Genomic DNA, 341 nt, shown 5'->3' with positions numbered 1-341 from the left:
GCTGGGTTCAGGCTGGAGCTGCACCCAGCGCTCTCCGCAGACATGTACCCAGTGCCTGCTGTGTGCCCAGCTCTGTGCTGGCACGGGGAGGGGGGAGGGTAAGGGGGCACAAGAAGGAGCCAAGGCCCTGCCCTCAAGAAGCTCACGGTTTGTTTGGGGTTCCAGCTGGACGTGGACAGCTTGGGAGCCTGGCTGGCTCTGGGCAAGCCCCAGGGGGAAGGGCGGTGCGGCCGGGCGCTCAGGGCGGGCTCTGGGCGGAGTCCCGTGGCTGATGGCGGCCGTGCCCGCAGGCTTCGGCCCGTGAAGGAGATGGCCCAGGCCCACGAGTACCTGGCCATCGA

General features: G+C 68.9%; 1 protein-coding gene across 1 annotated transcript in view; it reads left to right on the top strand.

The window, feature by feature from the left end:
* ITPR3 (inositol 1,4,5-trisphosphate receptor type 3) overlaps positions 1-341 on the top strand; it is a 120,267-nt gene that overhangs the window by 45,070 nt on the left and 74,856 nt on the right. The window contains 1 exon segment of the mRNA XM_015567459.1: positions 291-333. Within this exon segment, the coding sequence (XP_015422945.1) occupies positions 291-333 (43 nt within the window).

Source organism: Myotis davidii, unplaced genomic scaffold (genome assembly GCF_000327345.1).
Source record: "Myotis davidii unplaced genomic scaffold, ASM32734v1 scaffold4, whole genome shotgun sequence".
NCBI lineage: Eukaryota > Metazoa > Chordata > Mammalia > Chiroptera > Vespertilionidae > Myotis > Myotis davidii.
The sequence above is the reverse complement of the archived record's forward strand: the minus strand, read 5'-3'. Positions and strand labels throughout refer to the sequence as shown.